The sequence below is a fragment of the Bufo gargarizans genome, chromosome 9, assembly GCF_014858855.1.
Source record: "Bufo gargarizans isolate SCDJY-AF-19 chromosome 9, ASM1485885v1, whole genome shotgun sequence".
Lineage (NCBI taxonomy): Eukaryota > Metazoa > Chordata > Amphibia > Anura > Bufonidae > Bufo > Bufo gargarizans.
The window spans coordinates 184,874,719-184,901,274 of NC_058088.1; the positions used below are offsets into that span (position 1 = coordinate 184,874,719).

The 26,556-nt window shown below is 43.9% G+C and overlaps 1 protein-coding gene across 1 annotated transcript in view; it reads right to left on the reverse strand.

The window, feature by feature from the left end:
* Nucleotides 1-26,556, reverse strand: part of CACNA1B (calcium voltage-gated channel subunit alpha1 B) — a 286,673-nt gene that overhangs the window by 154,441 nt on the left and 105,676 nt on the right. Inside the window, 4 exon segments of the mRNA XM_044305824.1 lie at nucleotides 2,039-2,229; nucleotides 5,631-5,690; nucleotides 5,693-5,782; nucleotides 7,499-7,590. Coding sequence (XP_044161759.1) covers nucleotides 2,039-2,229; nucleotides 5,631-5,690; nucleotides 5,693-5,782; nucleotides 7,499-7,590 — 433 coding nt within the window.

Consider the following 26,556-nt stretch of genomic DNA (forward strand, 5'->3'; position numbering starts at 1 on the left):
TTGAGTTTCTTTGTGAAATCTGGTGACGCAGCCAAATATAATTTTTCATAAGTTCGCTCGTCTTTAATTGTAATGTAGGTCCATTACTGGTACGCCCAAAACAACTGTTCCCCATGCACACTGGTTGTTCCAACACATGACCTCACCTAAACCCCTTTGGGCAGTAGCTGTAGTGCTAATAAGGCTCTGTTACACAGTCCACAACTGGAATGTGCTGTAGTGTCAAGACCTCTGATCTCTCGGGCCCCAGCAGGGGCATACTGGCCATAAACCCTACAGGGAAATTTCCCAGTGGGCCGGGGATGCCCAAACCCTTCTCGGCCACCGGTCAGGTACATAGTGATCTGATGTTCTCACTATTAATTATTCTAGGAGCATCTGACACCTACTACACTGTCTGGGAAAAGAGTAAGGTCCCTAGCTCTGCTAATTACCAGGCCGGCTTCTATTTAAAAGGGGTGGAAGCCATGATGTTAAAGGAGTTATCCTATGACTAATGTAAAAAATGAAAATCAGACATCATATAGTACATGGCAATCTATTTCTAACAAAGCTAGAACCAGCCCTGTACCTCACATGGATCCAGAGATCTCCACATTCATTGCTCTGCTAGGTTTATATCAAGCCGACAGCTCAAGGGGAGTGTCTTTTCTGCTGCAGCTAAGGGGGCGTGTCTCTGCTCTCCCCATGACAGCTAAGGGGGCGTGTCTCAGCTCTCCCTATCACAGCTAAGGGGGCGTGTCTCAGCTCTCCCTATCACAGCTCAGGGTGTGTCTCAGCTCTCCCTATCAAAGCTCAGGAGGCGTGTCTCAGCTCTCCCTATCAAAGCTCAGGAGGCGTGTCTCAGCTCTCCCTATCACAGCTCAGGAGGCAGTTGAAAGATGAAACTAAGCATGTGCGGCCTTCTCAGTGAGCAGGTCAAAGAAATAAAGAAAAAAAAAACACTGGTGGCGCCCTACAGATACATTTTGTTGAATAACTCAGTGGCTATGCCAAATTTTTTATTACATGTAATTACAAAAGTATTCAGATGCAAGTATTGGTTTGAAAACTGTAGAATATTTTTCGTTGGATAGCCCCTTTAATGTGAACATAGCCAACTTATACAACAAGCATCACATTTTAGGGTTTTAATTTCAGAATATTTTTGGATCAGTTTTCTCCTGTTTATGTGTCTTTTTTTCTGGGACGCATGTACGCCATTTCTGAACGGTCGTATCTAAAGCACCAAATTTTCATTTTTCGTGGGCTCAACCATCCTATATTGCATTATAAATCCATGAGAAACATTTTGGCATGCTCCATTGCATTCTTTCATGTGTGCTAGCCCCTAAAATCATTACCTATAGGCAATCAGGGTCTATATGGGTATACAGGGTCCATGCGTGAGGATCTGTGTGGACCCCATGTAAACACTGCATATGGAGGCTGTGTGGCTTTCTTGAGAATGTCCTATATCTCGCCCTATCTAGTCTTGATAATGGGCTCCATGATCACTATATTGAGAAATCCTTGAAGATACGGTAGGCTACAATACAAAATATATCTGTGAATATGTGGTTTGTTGGGTTTTACATGAATCCACTGTCAGTCACTATGCTGACAGAAGATGCTGTGGAGCATAGGCTGTGGAGGAGATTATAACTTAAGAAGAAAGTCTGGTATGGAGAGCTTGACATACATCCATTTGTTAAGTAAAACTTGCAGTAATTGCGACAATAAGAAAGAGGGATTTCTGTTTTTTCCGCTCTCGCTACAACATCGGGTGCTTCCACTTTACAGCTAATTGGCACATTTCTATTCCAATCTCAGCGTCAGCTCCTTGAGCCACTGAACAAGCAATATTATCCTACACAGGACAGAATGTCCTAGATATCCCGTATGCCTCGAGAATTACCGGTATAACCTCCACTGTCAGAAACCTAATATTTGTGGAGAATACATTAATAAAAAGAGGGGTTCTGTTTCAAATTTGCCAAAAAACCTCTGGATAACAACCAACAAATGAATAGCTTGTTGCAATCTCTTTGCCACTTACGTTATAGAGAATGTCCGTCCATCCTTCCATGGTAATGCACTGGAAAACCGTAAGGACCGCAAACAGGATATTATCAAAATTAGTGATTCCAAAGTTAGGTCCTTTCCAGTATAACCGGCACTCTGCTGTTTCATTATCACAAGTCCGAGCTGGTGGTTCTTCTCCACATGGGAAATCGCCCGTAGGTTCACCTGTTTACAGAAGAAAGAGAGTTAACTTGGTAAGATAGTTCAATCACCATCTATAATCTAACTATTAAGAAAGTACACTGTATGAGCCTTGGTGACCAACCCAAAAGACTTTGCAAGAACAGTGAGGCATATCTGCACCAAAAGTAATATGCACCCAGATCATAGTCCGGACATGCCTCATATAGGGCTCCAAGACCATTCATTGTAACAGCGACCTGATTGTCCACTCTTTGTGAGCTAATGGAATAGGATCCACTCCTGAGTGGTCTAGTGGGATATCAGCTGCTTCTTGAGGGCCTAGCTACCATCCACTGCCATCCTAGTGGAATCACATCCACTACTTAGTGACCTAGTGATATTACAGCCACTCCCTGGGTACCTAGTGAAATAGAATCCACTCCTTATTGGCGTAGCAGAATAGCAGCCAATGTCTACGTGCCTGGTGGAACAACATCTACTTCTTAGCAGTCTCGTCGAGTATAAGCTCTCTCTGGGGGCCTAGTGGAACAGCATCCACTCCTTATTGGCCTAGTGGAATAGCAGCCACTCCCTGGGGTCCTAGTGCAACAGCATCCACTCCTCAGCGGTCTTGTCAAATATAAGCCACTCAAAAGGGCCTTTGAAATAGCAGCTGTAGAAACGCATCCACTCCCTAGTTGTCAAGTGGAATATCAAACCTGGGTACCCAGTGTAACAGCAACCACCCCCTGATGACCTAGTGGAATAGCAGCCACTCCCTGGTGGCCTAGTGGAATAGGAGCTGCTCCCTGGGGTCTTAGTGGAACAGTAACCATTCCTTAGGGGCCTAGTGAAATTGCAGCCACTGTCTCAGTGCTTAGTAGTATAGCAGCACTACTTGGTGGCCTAGTGGAATAGCAGCCACTCCCTGGTGGCCTAGGGGAATAGGAGCTACTCCCTGTGGTCTTAGTAGAATAGTATTCATTTTTAGTGGCCTAGTGGAATAGCAGCTACAGTATCTCTTTGTGCTTAGTAGTATAGCAGCACTCCTTGGTGGCTTAGTAGAATAGCAGCCACTCCCTGGTGACCCTAGTGGAATAGGACCTACTCCCTGGGGTCCTAGTAGAACAGTATCCATAATTTAGTGGCCTAGTGGAATAGCAGCCATATCTTGGTGCATAGTGGAATAGCATGAATTCTAGTCGAATAGCAGAGGCTCCCTGGTGGCCTAGTGGAATAGCAAACAATCCCTGGTGGTCTAATGGAAAAGCAGCCACTCCCTGGTTTCCTGTTGGAATAGAATCCACTCCCTGGTGGCCTAGAAAAATAGCAGCCACTCCATGGCAGTCTATTGAAATAGCATCCACTCTGTGGTGGCCTTGTTGGCAAGCTTTCACTTCCTGGCATCCAATGGTCAATCATTTGCAGTGGCATAGTGTCCACTCCTTTACCTCCTCACCTGATGTCCAAGAATGACACATTCCCAGTGGTCATTTCTCATCAACTTACAAATGTATTGTAGGTAGATATGCTCTATTGCACAATGTCAAACCAATAATTGAGGTCTCTGAATGTCATACTGGTTTTTGGGGTTCTCTAGATCATGGCTTGCTGGGGTATGGCATTTCACCACTTGTAGACATGTTAGAGGACCTGCTCGAAGCCTTATAACAGTACCACATTTATGACAATGAGAGGAAATATGTCTCCTTGGATATATTACAGAAATGGCCATACTTTTGCTGATTGTTTCTGTTGGGGAGAAAGTGGAGCAGCTTGGACCGTCTATCTTTCTGTTAATCCGTTTAAGGCCAGGCACACTGTCTGCCCCGCCACATAAGGAGAATCAGAGGGAAAACACGTCTTTGGATTATCTCAAATTATTCTAATTTCCAGAGGTAAAACCCAGAGAGTCTGCATATGTGATACAGTAGAAAGTTATTAACACTGCTTGACATCGGTCTCAAAGCTTCCTTGATCTCCAAAAACCTTCTCTAGATAGGGATAGAGGAACTTCTCAGAGATACACGCCGACAGATCTCTCATTTCCTGGAGGTCATTCTACAGTCTCAAAGCTAGAAAAGTTAGACAAAAGAGCAATTAATGTAGCTGCAAACAGCTACAACAGGGCTCTTATGGCAAATTCAATCTCTTTGATAAGAATATCCGAAAATTTAAGATACGTTATGCAACCCTAAGCTGGCAATTTCTGGCATTTGCAAGGGATGAGGAGGATATGCTAAAATGTGCTTTTCGGGCTTGTCAAATTCGACAACCTTGTCTTATACATGCTCCCATCAAACAAGGTGCTTCCAAGTTACCCCTTTTTTCCCCTTCAGGAGTCACATAATTCATTGATTAGATGTCAATGGTGTCCATTTCTGTCAACGAAAGCACTCAAATATTTCCCAGACAAATTGATAAAGGTGGCCATATACATTAGTGTAAGGTCAACCAACCCTACTCAGGTTCTTTGTGACCAGCTGACCATTTAATGTTTATTGGATATTTGGTTGACATATGTTCAGCAGATATTGTGGGGATCGGGCAACTTGAATTTTAGAGAGTTAAGCCACCACCAGAGGTGTCCTTCAGCGTTTCAGCTACCCTCCCTCCATTCAGAAAACATGTTATAAGCGTGTAGAACGGAGCATGCATGTGTACGGGAAGGTCGGGACTCGGGAGGAATAGCTGTCACCCGAATACAGGTTTTGAAGGCATGTCGCCACATTAAAGGGGTATTCCAGGACTTAGATATCGATGACCTATCCTTAACTGACTGCTGGGGGTGCAGGCACTCAACACTCCCATCGATCAGCAACTTCCGGAAGGCATCAGCCTGAAAATATAATGTGGATGGAGCCAGAACATGAAAGCCCAGTCCATTGTATAGTTTCCAGCACCAGCAGTTAACCAAGTGATTTTGTGAAGGTGCTTGGAGTTGGACTCCACAGATCTGATACTGATGATCTATCCTGAGGATAGATCATCAATATCTAAGTCCAAGAAAACCCTTTGGACCACCCTTTTCTACCCGATGGACCAAATTTGGGTCAACCTGTCATTTGGACTGGATGAATAGTGCTACATGTAGCACTATTTCTTCCCGTCAAATCTGATGGAATTTTCAATAGGGACAACAAACCTTCAATGCAAATGTGACCAAGGTTTCAATGATCTAGAAAACGTTACACAGGTCTAAAATGTGCTCATGAATTTCACCTCCCTTCCCCTATTGATTTTGGCAAGTGTAAGGGGACTACTGAGAAAGGGGTGAGACTGAGCTCCTCCTCGTTAAAAGAAAATATGGTTCTGTGCTCCAACCTGTAGGGTGATGATCAGGAATCCCAGTATAAATTTTACCATGTCAAATCACTTTACCTGCAGTCTCATCGAGGTTTTACTTACTTACTTACTCAGTGCCGTAATTCTCTCGTTCTTACCTGTTTCATATGAGAAGCAAGTTTTGTGGAACTTTCCCATATAAAACTCCAGCCCTATATAGCAAACATAACGATTGCGAAGAAAAGCAGCAAGCCGATCTGAAGAAGAGGGACCATGGCCTTCATGATGGACTTTAACACCACCTGTAAACCTGGAAAATGGAATATAGGGTATGAGTTAAACATCTACTTATACTAATACAACATTAATACTTCCATAAAAGAACTAAGGATCCATGAGGGGTGGTGTTTAGTGGTGTAACCACAAGAAGCCCTAATCCTATTTTGGCCCCTTCAAATTATACCCCACCCCAATATACTGAGCTCCACCTTCCCATGTGAAGACTATACTGTGATTCACCCACATATGTAGTTTTTTGAAGACTTGTCCATCAAGTTCAACCCTTCACAGACCCAATTATTTGATCCCGACAAAGGCCAAAGATGACCCCCACCCCTCCCAGGCTATTGTAGTCACTTTTGCCTCAGAGATAGAAAATAAATTCTTCCTGAACTCAATAGTCCAATTCGTTTTTACTGGATTCATATAACACCACTGTACCCTCTTGTTTGATATTAGAACTTCTTCGAAGTTTTTTTTATAAATGTCTCAACCTTTTTAAATGTTGTAGATGCTACAGCTTGCGGTCGGACATTCTTAAATGAAACGCTCTTACTGTAAAGAACTCTTTCCTATATTGAAAATGTACATTTTCTTTCCTCATAGAACACTGTTTTGATCAATTTGATGATGTTTCGACTAAAACTGGCCTTATCGTAGACCGTTTGATGACATTAATGATCAAGTCAACCCCTTTTGACATGCTTGAGATGGCCACTGGTCATCAAGAAATCTGCCATAAAGTACGAAATGTGCTGCTATTGTCCTCACTTCATTGATATTCATTTGTTCTTTCTAGGTTGACATCAGGGGCATGGTCGGCCACAAGGACAATCTAACCAGGTTGACTAACAAAGCTCCAGGACCCCAAATGAAAAATCTGAAAATAAGGCCTTCAGACTAGTGTTTTATATTACTGGCCTCCTCATAATGGGCAGAGACCATTTGGAGCCACCAAGACTCCAGAGCTTGTGTGTAACATCAAGCTCTGAACCCTCTAAGGCTCCTGGAGATGGTTGACCAACATGTCATACATGTAAAAGCGTTCAAATAATTAGATTCATAATTCATCAAGATCAATATATAGAATAGTTTGTTAGGGAGTCTGTCACCAGGAAATTCACTAATAAACCAGATCTTGTAGGGCTAGGTGATCTGAATGTGATGATACTTATTACTTGGAGATCCATTGCTTCATTCTAGAGAAAAAGCACTTTTAATTCATATGCAAATAAGCAGTTAAGTGCCCCGAGGGCGGGCCAAGTCACTCTCTGCACCATGGCCCTCCTTCTTCCTCTGAAGCCCCTCCCTGTCCTCCTTGATTGACAGGGCCATATGAGATGACTACAAAGAAACCTGGCTCGGTCAACAAGAAGAATAGGGAGGATCAAGGTTGCACAGAGTAACTTGGGTCCACCCTTGGTGCACTTAACTGTTCATTTGCATATAGATTAAAAGAGCATTTTCTCCAGAATGAAGCAACTGAGCTCTAAGTGAAAGGTATCATTACATTTAGCTGAGCAAGGCCTACCAGATATTGGTTTAACTGGGACAGACTTACTTTAATGCATTTTTCGGGGTTCAGGATGTTGACCCTCAGGATAGGTCATCATTATCTGATTGTGGGGGTCCAATTTACAACACTACCCATCAATAAGATATTTGAAGCCCTTTATTGTCACATTTACAACCTGATTTTCCACTTTTATGATCGAGAAACTAGTAAGAAGAGGATGAGATTACGTACTAGGGATCCCCGAAACTAGCTTCAGCGGCCTCAATACTCTGACTGCCCTCAATGTCCGCAGGTCAAAATCCGTGCCGGCTGTCGCAAGTATCCTGCATAAAAAAAAGAGAGAGAGAGAAAAACGTTATTGAAAAGAATTGCTGCGGAATAAGAACAGCATTTATCCTTACATTTATCTGATGCTTGCAAACTGATAAAAGCAGCGTACCATGGAAGAGTTTGTAAAAACTCCATTGGAATGAATACGTCAAAGGATATGTGCACATGAATTATTCATCTACATTCTACGCTCATTCCAATAACCATCAATATTATATGATTATGATTTATTTATACAGTGCCCAGAAACGGTATATAGCAGGGATGGCCAACCTGCGTCTCTCCAGCTGTTGTAAAACTACAGGGTGGGCCATTTATATGGATACACCTTAATAAAATGGGAATGGTTGGTGATATTAACTTCCTGTTTGTGGCACATTAGTATATGTGAGGGGGGAAACTTTTCAAGATGGGTGGTGACCATGGCGGCCATTTTGAATCCAACTTTTGTTTTTTCAATAGGAGGAGGGTCATGTGACACATCAAACTTATTGGGAATTTCACAAGAAAAACAATGGTCTGCTTGGTTTTAACGTAACTTTATTCTTTTATTAGTTATTTACACGTTTCTGACCACTAATACGGATACTTCCACCTGAAACTACGGATACTGGAAGCCTGTGCTAGCATTTCTCCTGCGGTGTTGCTATCAGTGTGTGAAGAGTGGGAGAAGAGGGTTGCATTGACAATCCAACACAATGGGCAGCACATTGAACACATTTTATAAGTGGTCAGAAACTTGTAAATAACTCATGAAAGAATAAAGTTACGTTAAAACCAAGCACACCATTGTTTTTCTTGTGAAATTCCCAATAATTTTGATGTGTCACATGACCCCTTTCCTATTGAAAAAACAAAAGTTGGATTCAAAATGACCGACTTCAAAATGGCCGCCATGGTCACCACCCATCTTGAAAAGTTTCCCCCTCACATATACTAATGTGCCACAAACAGGAAGTTAATATCACCAACCCTTCCCATTTTATTAGGGTGTATCCATATAAATGGCCCACCCTGTACAACTCCCACAATGCTCTGCTGCAGGCTGATAGTTGTAGGCAATGTAGGCATGCTGGGAGTTGTAGTTTTGCAATAACTGGAGAGCCTCAGGTTGGCCATCCCTGCTATATAGGTCCAGGACCAAGAGTCTGATTCTACACATTGTCTCATTCTACAATGAAAATCCAACTGGTGCAAATTTTGAGGACAAAGGGTAATTTTCCTCAAAATATACTAGTTCTTGTCTCACCCTCTTGTGATGTTAACCTTTATGCTTCCCCATTATATCTGTTTCGGGACTGGGTGACAACCAATATGGCCGCCATTACAGATCCTTTTGTCATTGTCTTCAAGTTCTTTCTAGTGCGCTCAACCCAATGCACAAAGGAAACAAAGAAAAAAGAGAGAGAAGGGCGCAATCTATGTGGTCGGTATAAAGTGATATTACATACTGTATAGATCTGCTTTCACCTAGGTTTTTTAGCCTCTATCTTGAGCCTCAAGCTGTTCTGTTGACCACAGGACTGCTCCTCAATGTCAATGAGCAGAAGACAGAAAAATGGCAACTGGTTTTGGCACTGCTTCTTGACCCCTCGAATGCAAGGATAAGGGACCATATTGATTGTAGATGAAGATTGATTCAGTATATTGATAGCAGTCATCTGATGAAAACTCAGTTTTGGGGATGAAACGTGTAGTGTTATCAATAAATTGGATTGATCTTCATCTACAATGGTTGTGGTCCCTTATCATGGTATCGAATGGGTCAAGTAGAAGGATCAATACCAGTACTTTTTCGTCCAGTCCAATCTGCCTTTCAGGACTCCAAGGAGATTTGGGTGACAACTGATGACCATTGTCCTAGTATCCTTATTGGTTTTCACATGTTGCTTTGGCACAAGTTTCTTACATGGTGGTTTAGTACTACCCACTTCTCAGTTTTCATACTATATACCCCTTTCTACCACCAACAGGATTATAGCAGAGGTTGCACTTGCCCATATGAAGGACCTACAAGACCTGCAACATTGATAAGAAGATTATTGTCATGGAGGTCTCCTGGTATGTTCCCCCAAAGTGGGTCCTGGCATGATGATTCAGCGGTGAAGACACAAAGCAATACGTTTTTGTGCCTTGGTGATCTCCACTGTACTTTACTGAAAAGGTTTAGATGAATTGCTGAAAAAAACCTCCACCGAGTACACAATATGCACGAAAACTCGAAGAAAAGAGATGTTTAGTATAGACACAATATTACTACTGAGATGTTCGATGCTCAAACATGGCTACTTAGGCTGGTCAGGAACATTTCCCATTCTGATGCCCTGTTTTGCCGCTTATAGCATCTCAGAGCAATGCTTGTCATGTCCTAACATGCAGAACAAGTCAACATTCAGCCCTAGGGTCACTATCAGTGCATGAAGGACCTGATTTTTATGGCTTCTGTAATCCTATACAAATGTAAGTAGTCTTCAAACTAAATCACTGCAAATACCACAGGGGATTATGGATGATTCAAGGCAAGACAAATAGTTGGGTAGCACATAGAACAAGCTGTCCATACACATTAGTCCTCCAGACTTCCCTATCTACGAGCACTCAGCTTTCTACAAGAGGAAAGGATTGGTATGTTGAATTCCAACATGGTTTATGCTTCTTGTACTTGACACTGGTAGACAGTCAGGACACTTGTGTCTGGGCACTTCAAGTCATAAAATTTTCATGGCTCTGTTGGACAACACCAGTTCAACTCATGAATCTTCTGAAATATTGGAGATTCTTGACTCTCAATCACAATCTTCATGAAGGTTCTTCACACATCAACTTCAAATTAAGTGTTGAAGTGGTGGTTTTTCTTTCCATGTATACAACTTGGCTATTAAAACCCCCAAAATATCAACTGGAATGGCACATTTTACTGAGAACTGATCCCTTGATCTAACGTATCATAACTATTGGGTTTACCCTTTTGGTCTCCCTGAGTTGACCTGGTAGCCATATTGCTGCTCAACAAATTCCCCAGCGCTGTTGCCCATTACAACTATACTGTTTGGACTATAAAAAAACTATTATTTTCTATAAGATACCTCTTATAAATGACCCCTTGGAGAATAAAGAATGCATCAAATTAAATTTTTTCTCATGTGCTCAGTGCATCCATGAAGAGTCCATGGGACCCATTTTTCATAGAAACCCATTGATCGAGCAATTAATTAGATTAACTTTGCAGGAATGAATTCGGGACTGAGTAATGTTCTTAAAGATAATGTACAGAGTATTCTGTTCATATTGTTATGCTGTCAAATCTGTACTCGCCGGAGTAAATTGATGACAAGGTATGACAATGTGCATTGATCTGCTAGCTATATTGGGATTAGAGAATTAATCTTTGAAAATAACCCAATGACACTTTCCGTCTATATCCCAATCTACCAGAGCGAGATAAAAGCACCAAGATAAGGTAGACTAGTGACGGACTATGATAATGGGGTCATTTTGGGTGGTGGCCCATTGCTATAAGGTGGCCAAAACCTGACCATACATGGATATTCATCAGACAAGACCCCTTGTCCTCACATACAAATGCTCTAAGAGCCACAGGTGGCTTGTTAAACTATAGCCTTATGGTAAAGGCGGTGTCCTGAAAATGGGTAAAGATCTGGCAACAAGAAACCCTCCAAACTCTGGAATGAACAGGTCACACTTCTGACCCAAATGGAGACGTGACCAAACATATCTAGATCCTTTCCATTGAGGAGACTAGGACTTTTGAAACATCAAGGGGGTTAAGACCACTCTGCAATCCAGCAGTGGTGGTCGTGCTTGCACACTATAGGAAAAGCCGCCGGTCTCTCTGATGGCTGGGACCGTGGGAGTGCACGTAGGCTGGTGCTTTTTCCTATAGTGTGCAAGCACGAACACTGCTGCTGGTTTGCAGGGTGGTCGTAGCCCCTGTAATACGAGCCGTGTCTAATGTGATGGAAAAATGAATCCAGCCAGCAAATGAGGCAATATGGACAATCACAATACATCAGTAAGTGCCTTGTACTAACTTTCTTTACATGATAAATGCTATCTGCTGAAGTGAGACAACCCCTTTGTCACGGATGGTGTAACAGAAAACAAGAAGTTACAAATAAGGATCCGACTGGCTTGATCCAAAACTAAGGAACAAAAGGGTGACCCCTATTAAAGCCCTGAAGCTCTCCCTGTCTTCTCAGCCCATGCAAAGATCTCAGTGATAGAAGGTTGCATGTCCACGTACCTAGACTGAATGACACCTGCAAACCGTATAATAGTGAGGGGACACGACCACCAGCTCCCTGCACTTAATACGGAGGGAGTCAGGGTCACCTAGAACCAAGCCAACAGGAAAACAACAAATACGGAAATAGACTTATCTGAAAAACCAGCTGTAGCAACTTCTAGCAGAGAACACAATCCAGAATGTAATATAAACCGCAAGGTGAGGCAGTATGGGGAGGAGATATATAGGGAGGCAATCACTGCTAATAGATGACAGCTGGGAGAGGGAGGAGAGATGTCAAAACGAAAGCAAAATAAAAGATCATGCAGGAGGTACTGAAGAACGTCTATCAGAACTTCTCAAAGATCTGGTGGTGACAGTACCCCTCCCTCTGGACACTCAGAGCCCACCTTCTCAGGATGGGACCTATGGCATGCCCTGAGAAGACGAGAGGCCTTAATGTCCGCCACTGGAACCCACATCCTCTCCTCAGGACCATAACCCTCCCAATGAACGAGGTACTGAAGAGAACCGCGGACAATACGAGAGTCCACAATCCTAGAGACCTGAAATTCAAGATTACCATCAACCACAATCGGAGGAGGAGGCAAAGAGGAGGGTACAGTGGGTTGGACATAAGGTTTTAATAGGGACTTGTGAAAAACATTATGGATCTTCCAAGTCTGAGGAAGATCAAGACGGTAGGCAACGGGATTGATGACGGACAAGATTTTGTAAGGCCCAATAAACTTAGGACCCAACTTCCAGGAGGGAACCTTCAATTTGATATTCTTAGTAGACAACCATACCAGATCACCAACATTCAGGTCCGGACCAGGCACACGTCTCTTATCCGCCACACGCTTATATCTCTCACTCATGCTCTTTAGATTATCCTGAATCTTTTGCCAAATAGATGACAAAGACGAGGAGAATCTCTCCTCATCAGGTAAACCAGAAGCCCCCTCTCCAGAGAATGTCCCAAACTGCGGATGAAACCCATATGCACCAAAAAATGGTGACTTATCAGAGGACTCCTGACGACGGTTATTTAAAGCAAACTCAGCAAGGGAGAGAAAAGAACACCAATCCTCCTGATTCTCCGCCACAAAACAACGCAGATATGTCTCCAGATTCTGATTGACGCGCTCTGTCTGGCCATTCGACTGCGGGTGGAAAGCAGAAGAGAATGACAACCGAACCCCCAAGCGAGAACAGAAGGCCTTCCAGAATCTGGAAACAAACTGCGTGCCCCTATCAGAGACTATGTCTGAAGGGATACCATGCAGTTTGACAATGTGATCAATAAATGCCTGCGCCAGCGTTTTAGCATTGGGCAAGCCAGGAAAAGGAACAAAATGCGCCATTTTGCTAAAACGGTCCACCACCACCAGAATCACAGTCTTCCCGAGGAACGAGGCAGGTCCGTAATGAAATCCATGGACAGATGTGTCCAAGGACGGGAAGGAATGGGTAACGGAAGGAGAGGACCCGATGGCCGTGAATGAGGGACTTTGGCACGAGCGCAGGTCTCGCAGGCTGCCACAAAACCCTCAACCGACTTACGAGATCCACTGTGGCTCTACCCCCCGGGTGCCCAGCAAGGACAGTATCGTGGTGCTCCTTAAAAACCTTGTGTCGTAAAGCGAGAGGCACAAACAACCTCCCAGGAGGACAAAGATCAGGAGCCTCTGCCTGGGCTGCCTGAACCTCTGCCTCCAATTCAGGATAAAGAGCAGACACAACCACCCCTTCAGCCAAAATGGGACCCGGGTCTTCAAAGTTCCCCCCTCCCGGAAAACAACGTGACAGGGCATCCGCCTTCACATTCTTAACCCCAGGGCGGAACGTGACAACAAAATTAAACCTTGAAAAGAACAAAGACCATCTGGCCTGTCTCGGGTTCAGACGCTTGGCTGACTCCAAGTAGGCCAGATTCTTATGGTCGGTAAACACGGTAATAGGGTGTCTGGCTCCCTCTAGCCAATGGCGCCATTCCTCAAAAGCTAACTTGATGGCCAACAACTCCCTATCTCCCACATCGTAATTTCTCTCTGCGGAGGAGAGTTTCTTCGAGAAAAAGGCACACGGTCGCCATTTGGCAGGAGAGGGACCCTGAGACAAGACCGCACCCACACCCACCTCAGAAGCGTCCACCTCAACTATGAAGGGCAGAGAGATATCAGGTTGTACCAAGATGGGAGCGGAAGCAAAACTCTCCTTGATACTAGAAAAGGCCTTACGCGCCTCTACCGACCAGGAGGAAAAATCTACCCCCTTTCTAGTCATATCAGTGAGTGGTTTAACAACAGAGGAATAATTCAAAATAAACTTCCTGTAATAATTGGCAAAACCCAAAAAACGCATCAGCGCCTTCTGATTCTCAGGAAGCTCCCACTCAAGCACAGCGCGGACCTTCTCGGGGTCCATGCGAAAACCAGAAGCGGAGAGAAGAAACCCCAGAAATTGAATTTCTGGAACCGCAAACACACATTTTTCCAGTTTAGCGTACAATTTATTCTCCCGCAGAATGAGCAAGACCTGACGTAGGTGGTCCTTATGAGTTTTGAAATCAGGAGAAAAAATCTAAATGTCATCTAGATACACTAGTACAAATTTCCCCATTAAATGATAAAAAATGCTGTTCACAAAATGCTGAAAGACGGCTGGAGCATTCATCAAACCAAAAGGCATAACCAAATTCTCAAAATGGCCCTCAGGGGTATTGAAGGCCGTCTTCCATTCGTCTCCTTCTCTGACCCTGACCAGGTTGTATGCCCCTCTTAAATCCAACTTGGAAAAAACTTTAGCCCCAACAATCTGGTTAAACAGGTCCGGGATCAGAGGAAGCGGATAAGGGTCACGAATTGTGATACTGTTCAGCTCCCTGAAATCCAGACATGGTCTTAAAGAACCATCTTTTTTCTTAACAAAAAAAAAAACCAGCGGCAACAGGTGACTTCGAGGGTCGTATGTGTCCCTTTCTCAGGCTCTCAGAGATATAAGCACGCATAGCGACCCTTTCAGGTTGGGAGAGATTGTATAAACGAGATTTAGGCAGCTTGGCGCCTGGGATGAGATTAATAGGGCAATCGTACTCCCTGTGAGGGGGCAGCTCCTGAACACCACTCTCAGAAAACACATCCGAAAATTCAGAGAGAAAAGATGGTACAGTCTTAGTAGAAACCTCTGAAACAGATGTCGTGAGGCAATTCTCTCTGCAAAAGTCACTCCAACCATTTATTTGCCTCGCTTGCCAATCAATGGTGGGGTTATGTTTAGTGAGCCAGGGTAGCCCCAACACTAGAGGAGTAGGCAACCCGCTTAGGACGAAACATGACACATCCTCAACATGAGTATCACTCACAATCAAACGGATATTGTGAACTATGCCCTTTAACGATTTCTGAGAAAGTGGAGCGGAATCAATAGCAAAAACAGGTATATCCTTTCCCAAAGTGCATACCTGGAAACCATGTGTTATAGCAAATTGATTATCAATGAGATTGACAGCTGCTCCACTATCTACAAAAATCTCACAAAAAATGTTCTTGCTCTCTAGCGCCACCCTGGCAGGTAGGACAAAACGGGAACTACAAGCAAACGGAAAACCTTCAATTTCCGCATCAACCTTGCCAATAGTAACAGATGGAACGTTTTTAGAGGACTTTTTTCTTTTTGTTTCTTTATTACTCTCAAAAAACTGCCTGAATCTCCTAGAGGGACAAACATTTGCCAAATGATTTATACCTCCACAACAGAAACAAACCCTCCTCTGAGAGCTGAATCCTCTGTTGTCAGAGGCAAGCAAACCCAGCTGCATGGGCTCCTGCTCAGAGAGGATTGAGAGAGACTGAGGCTCCTGCGCACTGAATGAGACCACCCCACTGTCCTTGGACTGAGTATGACAGGAAGGAGTGATCTCTCCTCTCTCTCTAAGACGCCTGTCAATACGAACAGGCCCGAGACATGGCAGACTCCAAGGAGGTAGGTCTCTCATGAAAGGCAAATGCATCTTTCAATCCCTCTGAAAGACCATGGCAAAATTGACTTCGGAGTGCAGCATCATTCCAACCAGTATCAGCTGCCCATCTCCGAAATTCTGAACAGTATATCTCTGCGGACTGTTTACCCTGGCATAAAAGACGCAGTTTAGATTCAGCCAGAGCAATACGATCCGGATCATCATATATCTGACCCAGGGCTACAAAAAATTCATCCACTGAACGGAGGGGCCGTGCCCCCACCGGCAGCGAAAAGGCCCAGGACTGAGCGTTATCCCTGAGCAGCGAGATGATGATCCCCACCCTCCGCTCCTCATCACCAGAGGAATGGGGAAGTAGGCGAAAATGGAGTTTGCAAGCCTCTCTAAAACGAAACAAAATTCTCACTACCCCCAGAGAACGTATCCGGAAGCGAGATTTTAGGCTCAGAACAAATTCCATGAACGCAAGCAGAAACGGTCACCTCAAACTGAGAGACAGTTTTCCGGAGATCTGCTACCTCCAGTGAAAGACCCTGCATGCGGTCAATCAAGGTTGAAACCGGATTCATGCTTAAGACGGTTTTGGCGGTTTATAATGTCACGGATGGTGTAACAGAAAACAAGAAGTTACAAATAAGGATCCGACTGGCTTTATCCAAAACTAAGGAACAAAAGGGTGACCCCTATTAAAGCCCTGAAGCTCTCCCTGTCTTCTCAGCCCATGCAAAGATCTCAGTGATAGAAGGTTGCATGTCCACGTACCTAGACTGAATGACACCTGCAAACCCTATAATAGTGAGGACACGACCACCAGCTCCCTGCACTTAATATGGAGGGAGTCAGGGTCACCTAGAACCAAGCCAACAGGAAAACAATAAATACAGAAATAGACTTATCTGAAAAACCAGCTGTAGCAACTTCTAGCAGAGAACACAATCCAGAATGTAATATAAACCACAAGGTGAGGCAGTATGGGGAGGAGATATATAGGGAGGCAATCACTGCTAATAGATGACAGCTGAGAGAGGGAGGAGAGATGTAAAAACAAAAGTAAAACAAAAAAAGATCATGCAGGAGGTACTGAAGAACGTCTATCAGAACTTCTCAAAGATCTGGTGGTGATACCCTTTAAGAATCGGGAGGAATATTTATCACTGTTTACATATGAGCATTATAATATTTTCAGAGTAACAACCCCTAGGGAAGCTGTAAAGGTGACTACATATATTGGTTGTTACTCAACTTGATAGAAGATTAAAGGTTTTTTTCGGAAATTAGAAACTGATGATCTGTTAGTCTGTAACCACTTCCTCAACCTGTGACATCTCGCCCATCAATCTCATGGCCTTTGTGCCCATCGATGGAAATGGGATTGATCTGCAATACTAAGCACCACCACTATGCAACGTATGGCGCTGTGCTGAAGAGACCAGAGCACTCGTCTTATTGATATTGATCTTGAGGATGGATCATCAGTTTTTATGTCCCGGAAAACGCCTTTAATTGACTTCACACAGAAGGGCAATTGGGGAGGCTATATTGATATTTTTTTTTTATTCCAGTGGGGTAAATGCTCTTCAGGGGTTAATCCCTTTATATATATATATTTTTTTTTTACTGCCCACACAGGGTGCCACACGTACATGAAGCAAGCTTGAAGACAACCTACAGTTCATGCCACGAACGGTACCATCTTTCAGGGCTACAGAAGGTAGAAAGGTTTCTTGTCTCTGGTCGTGCTGATGTTATGAAGAGACAACTGTGTCTAGGATTCCCATCGCTTGTCTGTCTCATGGGGCACGCCGTGTTAGATAGGTCCCAGCTGCAGCTCATCATATGTGCAAGCCGTCAGACACACATACACAATATACACACGTCCCCGAGGGGCTTGTGGCAGCTTCGGTTACATCACACACTGTCTCGATTGCAAAACTCTGCAGCAGAATCAGCGCCGACCTGCCTTGTACACACCGTAAAATGTAATAAAATACCAGGTTTATCGGCCAAGAAGATTCTGCTCGGTCTTACACATGGTTGAAACCTCAGCTCCAAATCGATATCACAGTATGTCAGTATGAATCCTAAAGTTATAGATAAAACTACCAATAACGAGCCCGGGTAATGATAATTATTGCATCTGGGCTACAGCTGTAGCTATAGGGGGTGCAGAAGTAGCCGTCACACTCGTCTGTGGTGCCTGAAGGGGTCAAAGACTCCTCTGCAACACAAAAGGTGGTGGGATCTGTTATGGATTTTGTTTTGGGACCCAGCAGCTTCACGTTTCACCTCCATGCATTTCATCCATGTCATCTATAGACGAATCGACCATCTGCTGAACGGTTGAGCTTAAAGGTATTGGTAAAAAGATTCTCCAAATGGGAATATAAAAGTCAAAATTGTTTTTAAGAAAAAAATGTTTGTGGGCAGCTTCATAGGAAGAACTGAACCTGCCCATTGTATGATGCCTGAAGAAGAGGGTTGGTCCAGCCCCGAAACGCGTTGCTATTTTACACAAGTAAACGGATCTACCAAGACTACTTCGGCAAGCAGCACCCATGAGAATTAGGAGTTACGCTCCCAGGGACCAAAAGGTACCAGGGGCCAGATGAAATGCTCGGGAATTGATATGGATTATGGTTCAGATTCTGCAGATCCTCTTGTGAATGTATGGGCCATCAACAAATCTGTGACATATGAACATACCCTTAGAGTGTGGACTAAATAGGTAGCCACCATTGATATGGTCCTATGTCGGTCTCTGTGGTCGAGTGAAACTCAAGGACCCATGTAGGTCCTTGATGCTGGAGGCCAAAGCAGAATATTAGTGGTTCTTATTGGTTCCTCTAATGGACTTGACTTAAAAACACTTGGCTAGCCAATGGCACATAAAACCTTTAGTGCGTATCAACCCAATATGAAATTTGGAAGACTCGTAGAACCGAATTTTGCAATAAAAAGGCTTAGATCTCTCCGGTGGCCTATTTTTGTCATATTGTGACCAGAATGTATTTGTCCTAAGCCAAGAAGGCATCTCTCGGTCAGCGTCCCTTAAGGAGAAGTCAGTTGAGGAGAATGTTTTCTGTGTACCAAGATGGGAACATTTGCTCCATAAAATCAGTGTCGGGGGAGAGATAACAAACTGGCTGTTTATGAAGACCATAGATGTTGTATTGCTCTGCCCAGTGGCTTGTATGCTATTGTTACACTGCAGCACGCAGGATAGAAAGTTGTTAAATTCTGGTGGAGCTGTGAAATATCCTTGTCTTAAATTTCAATAAAAATGACTAAAAGTTGCAGAAACCATCTGATTTAATGTGGGTGTTGCCAAAAATATCAACCAAGGGACGGTTCGACTTCTAACTACATTTATTGCATAAATGAACATAAAATAGTTAACGAATGCTTACTTTTAGGCTGGGTTTCCACGGCAGGGGGTGGTAATTAGTAATGCAGTTGAGAATTTTGCTAAAAAATTGGTTACTCACCAAGGACAACATAAACTTGACATGCTTCACCTGTAGTTGCAATTCATGTTAAACTGCTGTGGTGTTACCATGCTCTTCTTGGTCGTCCCACGTCAGCTATGTGGAAACCCAGATTTATTAATCCAAAAAAGCTACTACTCCAACAAAAATGCACCATGCACAATACCAAGGGTGGACTGGCCTTAGACCCTACAGGAAATTTTTCTGATGGGCCAATGCCCAGGGGGCTGCCCGAGCCCTTTTCATGGTTGCCAGCTGAATACCTAATAATCTGATGCCCTCAGTAGTGATTAATGCTAGGAGCAACAGGTACCTAAGCACCTAGATGGTGTCCACAGGTGCACTCCTGAATTCAGCTTTATCTCCATCCTCAGACCGGTGATACCGTTGAATACTGCAGGGAGGGCAGCAGAACTTTGTGCTGCACTGTGGTATTTGGTTCTGCTGGGGTCTCATTTTGTGCTGTACTACGGTATTACTAGCCTTTACTACTTCTGTTGTCTGTGCCTACTTGTGTTCCTCGTCTTCTACAATTTGGATCTGCCTACAAAATGGGGCCACTTTTAGGTTTTCTTCCAGGACCAGTGTGCCCCAGCACTATACAGGGGAATTCATGGGGGCATTCATCAGAAAATCCATTCAACGTATACCTTCGAAGTGTGTAGGCGCCGTTAGCATAACACAAAAAAATGCCAGCTAAACTCTGGCCATAGGCAGAAAACGGGTAATGGGGGACAAGTAGTTGCCTAATGCTATCTTTTTGGAAACCATACAACTAGACAAAAAAAAATACGTATTATTTCTCGGATATCAGAAGTCGGTGAAAGGTCTGTCATCCCAATAGAAATAAGCTTGCTGTTGGATTCTAACAAAAACATTCATGATCTGAAGCTGGTGTCCTGTCTATGCTTGTTTATAAGCTTTCTTTAGACCAGAAGGGAGGAGGCGGATGGGATGAGAAAAAGTTGTAAATTATAAGGAAAATGGTGTGCGCCAGGCCTGTGACACAGGTAAGAACTATCACCTATTAGAGAAAGTGAGAAGAAATATAGCACCTTACTCAACCTTTCAGCTAGATGGTTACACTACGTGTGTTACTCATCGGCGAGGCTCACAGATGTACAGCATAGCCCCAGGATAGCCAATTCTACAGCTACTTACTCGACAGCTGAAAAAATGAAGGAAGCCACGTGCAATAACACCGCTATAGTCCTTTCTCAATGACCTCTTCTTGTCATGGCTAGCTGAAGTGGAATTGCCCTCGAAGCGATATTTGCTTTTACTATATCAAAATAGGTTTGGATTTCCTGTTAGTTATTATCATTCTGTACTTGACCGTTGTCCTGTCATTTTGTCCTTAGAGGAAGGACTGTTTAAAGGCGTGATATTAGTTATTTGGAGAACATATCCAATAGTGATAGTGATGTTGTTTAACTTTAGGATCCTCACACCTCTAAAGCCAAGCAGATCCTCAGAAAAGACAAGGCTATGTCAATGGTGATCAACCGGAAGATCATCTGAGGTTTGAGTATTCACATGGAGAAGATGGACATAGACACTAGAGGTACAGCTGTCGGCTCATGAAAGACCTGATCATTCAGTTGATACTTCCACAACATATCACATACTGTATATACGATTATGTCAATGGGGTATCCTAACCAGTAGACCACCAAGATTTTGAGTATTTACATTGAAAGGTTGGTCAAGGTCAGGAACTTACAAAACTATCCAAATATCTGTTGAATGGGTTGTAGGGATTGTAAGCTGTTGAAGGACCTTTAAAAAAAATTTTTAAGAGCTTCATTCTTTTATCTCATGTCAACAGCCAAAAACATCTGAAAAATCTAGAAAGCAAAAGAATGAATGACTGTATTTATTATAGTGTCATTGGTTCTATAAAGGGACTATCCCACAATTGGCATTTATCACTTATGCATGAGTTAAGTGATAAATGTCTGATTGCTGAGGACTTCACTGACCATTAGAGAAGTTTGAATTGAGAGGTGGTCAAGCAAGTCAAGTACTACACTTGCATATTTCCATCAGTCCTGACTGGGGACCTCGGGTTCTAATGATCGCGGATAGATGATGAATATTGATTGTGGCAAAACCCTTTAATAATTTTTCTTGTAAGGTTAAGGGGTTGGCAAGTTTCCATAACCCTTGTTTTGATTGTGGGCCCCTCTCTGCAAGTGATTTTGGTCAAACAGCCAGAGGCCTCCAGCCCTAGGCTGTTTGTTTATGTTGACCATCAATCCTTCTATGGTCTTTAAGACCTTTATCCCCAGAGCCTTGCTTCTGCTTTCAGCCCTTAGAATATGGCGAGCTGCTTTCAAATACATACCAAATGATACCCTGATACGTAGGTTTGACCCTAGCACCAATGCTATGACCTCCTTGGTGCTACTAGTGCTAAGTAGTATCTGCAGCTGTCAACAGGTGGGGAACCTCAAGCAACAATCCTAAGATCCACATGTGGCTCCCATGCCGCTGATTCGGGAACCTTGTTTTAGTTAATAGGAGGTTTTCACTGGTAGAACACCTACCTTAGATACACAAGTCCTAAGGTAGCAAAATGGTTGTCCCAACTTGGGCAAACTCTTAACCATCTGTCTTGGTTAGAGAAACTTAGCTTCATCTTCAAGCTTGCATGGCTGGTAAACTATGACTTTAAGAGATTCATTCAGAGAGGTTGGGGCGTAACAGCTGCAGAGCTTATTAACCCTTACATCTAACAATACACTCCAACAACAGCAACGCTAATGAAAGTCGCAAATCATTTTACAATATTCCTTGAATAAATTGCTGCACTCTTCTAGCGAGGTTACAGTGACCGGATTCTCCCTACTGCATTATTAATGGCCCAGCACTGGAGGCAGCAGAACAGAAGACAGTTCACCGGCTACAGGCGATCATTCTCAATGCTGTATCTGTAGGAATCTGCCGTGCCTAGTTATTTTCTTCATGGTAAATGCAACCGTATACTGAAGGGACAAATGAATATGAGGGCTTGCCATAGTTCGGAAGATTTTATTGGTTTAACTGTTTTGACAGGCCAAAGAATTTAGCATCAGCCATTTTTGGGAATGTTTTGGTCAACTCTAGGTGGCCATTCAAATGAGAGGAACATCTATCAAACCCACCGATTTTGATGGATCTGGTGGACCATTTAATGTGTTTGAGAAGGTGCTGACTATTCCCTGATGACAAATGTCAGGGGAAAGTAAGATCGGTCTGTTGGATTTCAGCATGCTTGATCCTCCTGTTCTCAAGCGAGATAAGCGGACGCATCTTATTCCTCTCTCCCTATGTGCTCAGCTCGATGAGGTTTTGGAAGGAATAGGTGTTGGCGGAAGGCTTGGTTACCTTTATGCTGGCTGTCTGGTCTGATAGTCACATAGGACAGGACAGGAATGAACTGCTATATCCAGTCTTGACTATAGTTCACTTCTAAAATCACCTAAAAGCCACCAAGTGCCTTCCCTTCCTATTCTCAGGCAGTGACAGAGAAAAGGCACTCATCATTCTTTAAAGAGGACCTGTATCTCTTTAAGTAAATACATGTATTCTTCATGAAAACCAATTCTGAAGCATCTTTTCTTGCTATTCCTCTGTTATTATTTCTAGAAATGTATGAATAAACTGGCAACTGGGAGCTACCAGTTAGGCCTCTTTCACACTGACGTGTGCGCCCTAAGTGAATGGGTACGCGATCCGCTGCGGCTGCCCCACGGACTGTGCTCGTGTATTGCAATATGGCAATAAGGCAACGGGCTGCACATGCCAGTGTGAAAGGCATCATCAGCATTGCTTGGGCAGTAACTTGTTACCCTTCCATCAGGGGAATGGAGGGGTAACAGGGGAGCGGCATAATGTATAGTGATAAGAAAAGACTATCCATATTGTACTATTGTTTGAATCCCTGGTATTCTGACTCTTGGATTGTCCCTGACCTTGCTCCTGACTACCGGTTAATCCTCTAACATTATCTCCTGCCACTAAACTCAGTTGACTTGGTGTTTGTATTTTGTATCTCTCTGTTTTGGACTCTGGTATAATTTTGACTTAGCTTTGGACTCTGATCTGGTCCTGGTTTTGCCTGTCTGACCATTTATTTACCCCACTAGGTTTAGGCCCCTGCATTAGGTTAGGCCCCATTGCCAAGTTGGGGGCCACCATTTAGGGAGGATAATTCAAGTAGGTACGGACAATGGTGGTGTTGCACTGTTTCCTACCCTACGTGACAAGTAAGTAAGACAGACATGTGAGGAGAAGTGACCGGTCCTGTTTAATTATGTCCGTGAGGACCTCGAATGACTACCCTCTGAGGGGACTGGATGGTAGCATCCACTGCATTCCTTGGGGTGTGAATACTTCTGAAATGCACCGTATTGTGAAGTTCTATATTTTTGATTGCTCTGCAGCATCAAGTGTCCCTCAACTGGAAAAGTCCAAGAGTGGTCCGCCATAACCAATGCGAGGTGGGGCGCTGGTGTGGCGCTGGTGTGGCACTGCGTTCAGCCCGGTTTTCCTGGAGAATAGACATTTGTGTGCAAGCGGCTAATGTTACCGGGGATTCACAGGTTATCAGTGATGATTCCCTGGAGTGCTCTGCTCTATCTGAGTTGGCGGAGGAGACTTAATTAAAGTAGTTTCGTTAGGGAAGATTCCAAGCTTCCCCTGCTAATCAACAGGTCCAAAAGCTCAGAATTAGAATAATTACAAGCGGAGACCCCCAGAGATTCCCCTCAATCACATTCCAGGGAGCGCAGCACAGGTTTGGCAAGTAATGGACTGATGAGAAATGTGTCCAGGTTTTGCACAGAAGGCGATGCCAGCTCGCTTTCATTAACTGAAACGGATAAAATCTAAAACCTTGATTCCAGTGCCGGACCACTCTATGTGACCACTGCAGCCAATCATTGGCTTGGCACGTCATCGTTTCAGTGCCAGACTCGCTGTGTCAACAATATACCCAACTGCCTTATGTGATTGCTGCAGCAGTTTTGCCTGGCAGTGTCAAAAACAAGGACTGCCAGGAGCACGAGAATGGTGGCCCCAGAGAATCCATTTTTTTTTACTGGCCTTTAGCAGAGTTTTTTGGAGTCCCAGAAAACCCTTAACGATACATATTTCAGTGGTGTAGAAGGCCTTCTTTCACCTAACAGCTTGCACCATTCTTCTCTGTCTTCCATCCAAGATGCACCCGGACACCATACAAAGCCACCCAGATGCATCCGTGTTTTGCTGACGGAGATCAGAGCGGCCCTACCATGTCATTGACCCAACCAGTGTGCTTTGGATTTTTGGAGGAACTGAGAAAACCTGGATGAAGCCCCCACAATCAGGGCAGCGGCTGTAACCACTGTGTCTCGCTGCTGCCTTGCCATATTATTCCGAGCCGGACTCAATAGAATTCTTAGCACAGAGGGCTCCATTTCTCTTTAATGTTCAGGTATCTGAGGCCAACAGCAGAAAATAAGGCTGTCTCTGCGTGCCGTGATATTAGGCCAGCGCTGCCTAATGCATAGATTACACAGGTCTGCACAGTATGTGACTCTATCTAAAAAACGGAGAGGCGTCTGATGATTGCAGGGGGGATAGCGGAGGTCCTAGTTCAAATAAAAGTGACATTTGCTTGTTAGCAGGAGACACTTTTGAAGATGGATGATGGAGAAGAAGCCCGGGCGTTCATTTTATTTTTAGAACCAAAGCAATAAAAATGAGGCATAGAGTCTGCGCTGGAAGGACAAGGACATGGCACCAGAGAACTAGGCTGAGAACCATTGATAAAGCTTTGGCTTGGGTTGGGTAATGGTCTACAAGTGTGGATGAGGCCTTTCCCTGCATTCTCTAGCTCTGCCCCATCACTTACCAGCCTCACCTCCAAACCCCTTACAAACTCTTAGATGCACCCTTCCCTCACAAGATCCACAGGTTCTGCAAAGTGTTAGCCAAGGCCAACGTTCAAAAGGGCAAGCTACCAAAGAGCTATGGTGTGCAACTTGTAGCTCTCTAGCTGTTAGACAAGTGCAACTCTCAATATGTCATATTACCAACATCCAAAGGGCAATATATCAAGGCACAGTAGTGTCCAACCTGTATCTTTCCAGCCATTGCAAATCTACAACTCTCAACTTGACCTGAGAGCAACGATCATCATGGGTACACCTTACAGCAATTGTGTCCAACCTGAGGTTCTCCAGCTTTTGAAAGCTATGGCTGTCAATTTGCCCTGGCAACTCTCAGTACATTGACCATCCTGATTCTTGGGGTCTCTAATAACATTCACAAGGTCAAAATACAATAAAGCAGGGGTGTCCAACCTGTTCTCTACCTGTTAGCAAGATGAAAACTCTCAAAATGAACTGAGAACAACATTGACATGGGCAAACATATCTTACAGCAATAGTGCCCTAACCAGTGGTTCTCCAGCTTTTGAAAGTTAGGACACTCAATGTGCCCTATCAACTCTCAACACGTTGACCATCTTGATTCTTAGGGTCTCCCACAATATTCACAAGGACATTGTAGCTAACAACATTCAGGGCAAAATACCAAAGAGTTGTGAAATTCTCCAGCTGTTGCAAGACTATAACTATCAACATTAACCTGAGAGCAACATTCACATGGGGCAAACATACCTTACTGGCAATGCTGTCTAACCTGTGGTTCTCCAGTTTTTTGCAAAGCTACAACTCTCCTGGCAACTCTGAACATATTGACCATCCTGATTCTTTGCGAACCTCACAAATTGGATGCAATTCCTTTTCGCAACATTCACACTTGCAGACGTACCACAGATCAATGTTGTCCAACCCATGGATCTCCAGCTATTGCAAAACTACAGTTCTCCACATGCCATGGAACTCTCCAAATCTCAGGACTTGTTGAGTGGTGTAGTCTTGCAAGAGTTAGAGAGCCATCACTGCCATAGCAACTACCTAATTTTGCACCTAAATGTTGAGGAGTCCCTACAGGTTTTGACCATGGCCAGAGCCCAACACAAGTGAGGAGACGGAAACCGTTCTAAGGATCACAACTTCTATCTCCTGTGTAAAGGATTGGAGAAGACGAGTCAGTCGATACTCAAAATAGTAGGGGTGGACTGTGTGAACCAGAACCTAGATGAAGAGGGCTCTGTATCAGCAGGGGTGCACCACCAATGAGGCCAGGATGAGGCGATCCGCGTCAGGCAACACCAGGTAGGAGAAAGAGGAGGGCAGCGGAAGGGCCATGG